At 33.7% G+C, this 5169-nt stretch overlaps 1 protein-coding gene across 1 annotated transcript; it reads left to right on the forward strand.

The window, feature by feature from the left end:
- The first annotated feature begins 724 nt into the window (after window positions 1-724).
- LOC145129828 (serine/threonine-protein kinase BSK1-like) lies at window positions 725-4909 on the forward strand. Its single transcript, XM_079064636.1, has 9 exons — window positions 725-1324; window positions 1872-2007; window positions 2358-2491; window positions 2827-2932; window positions 3455-3540; window positions 3642-3830; window positions 3911-4081; window positions 4189-4302; window positions 4520-4909. The coding sequence occupies exons 1-9, from the start codon at window positions 935-937 to the stop codon at window positions 4775-4777; spliced, it is 1584 nt and encodes a 527-aa protein (XP_078920762.1). The 5' UTR covers window positions 725-934; the 3' UTR covers window positions 4778-4909.
- Window positions 4910-5169: the final 260 nt, after the last annotated feature.

The following is a 5169-nucleotide window of genomic DNA, read 5'->3' on the forward strand; positions in this document are numbered from 1 at the left end:
TTTAAAAAATTTTTTTAATTATATCTAATGCTAATTTTAAATTATCTTATTTTGTATTTTCAATCTAACTTATCAATTAATCTTTACAAACATTATTAATTAAAAAGCTAGCTTAGGTAGTCACACAGGACCTAAAAAAATCTTTTATTTAAATTGGAGTAAACTATTCCTTATGTTTTACCCGAAAATACAAGTACAGTCCATATTATAAATTCTTGTGACATCATTAGAGAGGTGGGTGTGGGCAACGCCCACACGAGTTATTAGGAGAAAAAACAAGGAAACGCCGTTACCAAATGTTATGGTGGTCACGGGAATTAACGACGTTGCCTTTAACACACAATAACAGGAGGGAGAGGCGGTGTTTATTGGCGTTATCACGTGTTATTAGGCACAATAACGGGTCCGAGTAGCCTTAAGTTTGCATTTCATTATTGATACACTGTTGACTCAATGACCCATATAAAACGACTTTAATATCTAGGTGGAACTTTGGATTTTGTGTAAAATATATAAGGTCCATATTCACAAGCAAATGCAAACTTAAAAGACGAAATTGATACAATTTCATATTTTAGAATTGAACTTGTATTTTTTTATTAAAGTACAAGGACCATATTCGTAATTCACTCTTTTTATTATTTTATTGTGAAAATCCAGACAGAATCGGAACATATTTAGTATAAAACTACTAAAAATACATGCCCACCAAACATGATGGTCTGAAAAGACAGAAAAATTGTATTGAATTTAGATTATGAAGCATCGAACAACTGTGACCCCTTTTATCTCATTCTGTATATGAAAGACAACAAAAAAGAAGCGATAGAAATTAGAACCTAAGAAGAAATATATGCTCATCTCTCTCTTTATTTTCTCTCTCTACAATCGGTGGCTTTTTCTCCATATCTTTGAAGAAAATTGAATCAAAATCATGGGTCTTTGTGCATCAGCTCCAAAATCAAGAACAAACCCAGAAAGGAATCAGTTTCAGAACCATCAAAAAAGCAATCTTTTTAGCTATAATCAAACAAACCCACCTTCCACCAACAGCCCACAAAAGTTTTCCGGCCAGGTTCCGCCACAAACCACCACAAGTCCTGGTGGCGGTGGTGCAGGTGGTGGTGGTGCTACTCCTTCTTTCTCTGAATTCTCTTTCGCCGACCTAAAAACTGCTACTAATAATTTCAGTACAGATTTAATTGTATCTGAAAGTGGTGAAAAAGCACCCAATCTTGTGTATAAAGGAAGGCTCAAGAATCGTCGGTGGATTGCTGTCAAGAAATTCAACAAATTGGCATGGCCGGACCCTAAACAATTTGCGGTAATTCATCGAATTTCGTTTATTTTTATGAAATTCAATTCCATATAAACTATATGCTTATTTCTGCTTCAATTTCCCATGGAAATTATACCCACCGAATATTTATTGATAACAACAATTAATATATATTTTTGTTTGACAAAAACGATGTGCTAAACTACTAATTACTAAACTAATCTAATGGTTAATCATTCATTGTATAATAAGCTTTCTACAATACGATCATTGAGAATTTGAGAATTTGAGATAGTCTATTTATATTAGACTTTTAGTAAATCTTTCTTAAAGTCAAAATGGACCAACTTTAGCACTCAAAAAATTCAATGAATTCGAAAAAAAATTCCATAACGATCATAATCAATATTATATTATTACGTGTATTGCATAAAGACAATTGTATTTGCGTTTAATTCGTAGATACATACCTATCAATTTTGCCTTCAAAAAGTCTTATGTTTGACCACGCAAATCTAGGGAGTATTCATTTAATTGTTCTTGTGATTTATATATTTTTAAAAATTGACAATGAATTTTTTTAATTTTGTAGGAGGAAGCATGGGGTGTAGGGAAGCTGCGACATAAAAGGCTGGCTAATTTAATCGGTTATTGTTGTGATGGTGAAGAGAGGTTGCTTGTTGCTGAGTACATGCCAAATGACACTCTTGCTAAGCATTTATTTCACTGTAATTATGATTCTAATCTATGCATTTATCATTCATAAAACATGTGTTTAATGCAAGAAATATAATTAACATACTTTCATTGATTTGTTTACTATACATTGTATTAAAATATCTACCCAATTATAGCAATGTCATCTAGATACACAACAATGATATAATTGGGGAGATTTTCGAAGTATAATGCTATAATAAAAAAAAAAAGAAGGGTGTTGTAGTAAAAGGAAATGAAAGCAGGATGCTATAATACACAAATAAATGAAAGTGTGTTGCTATTTCTTGCATTTTGCGCTAATTTATTTCCTTTCGTATACGTGTCATATGACAGTTTACTTAAATGTAACAATTAACAGGGGAAAATCAAACAATCGAGTGGGCTATGCGAATAAGGGTGGCTCAATACATATCCGATGCCTTAAACTATTGTAGCACCGAAGGTCGTGAAGTGTACCATGACCTCAATGCATATAGGGTTCTCTTTGACGAGGTGCATAACAGAAATCCCTATTATACCCTCCAATTCTCCATCTCAATATTTCTATGGTTCTTTTTCTATGATGAGTATGAGGACATTTATCTCTTTTGTACAAACAAAAGATTAAAAGCGAGCAAATCTTGTTCAACCTTTTAGGGTTAGACAAAATATTACAAATTCTGACCTGTTGACATCACCACAACTGTCATGTCCTGTCTTGTCCTGGGGCCATTAAGATCATTCACTTAGGTTTTTATTTTTTTGGGAATGGAGTAATTTTTTTTTACATTTTGACAAATACATGTGTATCTATTAGCTAATAATTATTGGTTTGATGAACCTTATAGGAGGGAGATCCCCGCCTTTCGTGTTTTGGATTCATGAGAAACAGTCGAGATGGAAAAAGCTATAGCACGAATCTTGCATATACGCCTCCAGAATATCTCAAACATGGTAATCATTTATATTCAGGGTCGTTCTAAACATATTTTGGGCCTAGGACGAGAGAGGAAAAAAGACCTTTAAAATACACATATTTCTTTAACCTTTTTATAATAACTCAATAAGTGAAAGAAAATTATTTATACTAGCTTCTAAATATAATATTTTCGATTATAAAAATCCATATTTAAAGAAAAATAATTTTTCTAGATTTTTGAGATGAAAAATTATTAATGATGTCTTCAAGATTGATCTTTTCTAACATATCATTAATAAAGTCCATAAAATTTTGGGCCCCTTTAAAAGATGGGCCATGGACTGTCGCCCCTATTGCCCACCCTCTGGGACGGGCCTGTTTATATTCCTCATGGTATACTCTATATAGCTTCATAGGACATGTTACTCTTTTCCCATTTAAGTAGTAGATAAATGGTGTTCAAAATGTATTTGAGAAAATGACTACACACGTGGGCAAGTGGAAAAGCCTCATTTCTATAACTTTCTCTATTAACTCGTTCTTTATATTCTCTATAGGAAGAGTCACCCCAGAAAGCGTTGTATATAGCTTTGGAACAGTTCTTTTAGATCTCCTAAGTGGGAAACACATCCCACCAAGTCACGTAAGTTGTTTCTTTCCATTTTATGCCTTTTAAATTTTTAACATTTCCGATTTATTTCATTTTTTACAAAATGAAGTTTCATTTAGTGTTTTTAAATGTAGGCGCTCGATATGATTCGTGGAAAAAACATCATACTTTTAATGGATTCACATCTAGAAGGGAACTTTTCAACCGATGAAGCAACTATTGTCGTTGATCTTGCATCTAAGTGTTTGCAATATGAACCGAAAGATAGACCTACCATTAAAGACCTTGTTGCAACACTTGGTCCACTTCAAAACAAATGTGACGTAAGGAGATATCTTGATGTTTTGTAATTTGTAATTTATTATCGTTTTTTTTTGGAAATATTAATTATGGGTTTTTTTAGGTTCCATCTCATGTAATGCTTGGGATTTCTAAACAAGAGGAAGCTCCATTAACTCCACAACGCCCACTTTCACCTCTAGGAGAGGCTTGTTCCCGAAAGGATCTTACTGCAATTCATCAAATCTTGGTTATGACACATTATCGTGATGATGAAGGAACTGGAACTAATGAGGTAATTCGACTTATACCTTGTGCTATGTTCATTGTACCTTTTAACTTTATAACGTATCCCTTGTGCTATGTTCATATTATCCTTCAAATATTTTGTTTTTTTTTTAGTTGTCGTTCCAAGAATGGACTCAGCAGATGAGAGATATGTTGGAGGCAAGGAAACGAGGAGACCAAGCATTCCGTGATAAGGACTTCAAAGCTGCCATTGACTTTTATTCACAGGTACAATTGTTATTATATATACGGTTTTATTATTGATTTATTTCTAGATATGACAATTTACACTTGTTCACCTAACAATGTGTCGATTTATGTTAGAATCAAATGGCTAAAGAAGAAACAATTCATTAACAATTGTGAATGTGTCGATTGATGTAGTGTAAATGTTTATCTCTTTTGACCTGACACACCCATTTTCTTGAAAATTGTGCATACACAGTTCATAGATGTGGGAACGATGATTTCACCAACAGTTTATGCAAGGAGAAGCTTGTGCTATTTGCTATGTGATCAACCGGATGCTGCTCTTAGAGACGCCATGCAAGCACAGATTGTATATGCAGACTGGCCCACAGCCTTTTACATGCAGTCGGTTGCTCTTGGAAAGCTGGACATGCATCAAGATGCACTTGATATGTTAAATGAGGCTTCTGGGCTTGAACAAAAACGACACAAAGGTGAACGACGAGGGTCGTAGATATAGTATTTTATTGGTGGGTGGCAAGTTTTTTTTTCTTGAAAACAGTGGTTGACTTCAAATTTTTGAATGGATTTTACATACAAAAGTTTTTATATACTTTGATAAATGCAAAGCTTGTTGATTATAGTATTACTATTATTATCTTGAGCGCACACTCGAAAAAACAATAAATTAACCAAAAGTATTAAGATGTTAGTCTATTATAAAATAAAGTAAAATGGGAATATACACCTCTGGATGACCGACCGAAGAACCGAAAGAGATGCCGGCATAATATGGGGTCTCCCCCTCCAGCGGGATCAGAAAAGGTTGTATTAAAGTTTCGATCGGTTAATAACATGGTAATTGCCCCTGCCAGTACCGGAAGTGATAATAAAAGTGGGAATGCT

This window comes from Lactuca virosa, chromosome 8 (genome assembly GCF_052849685.1).
Source record: "Lactuca virosa cultivar CGN04683 chromosome 8, Lactuca_virosa_CGN04683_v6, whole genome shotgun sequence".
NCBI classification, from domain to species: Eukaryota; Viridiplantae; Streptophyta; class Magnoliopsida; order Asterales; family Asteraceae; genus Lactuca; species Lactuca virosa.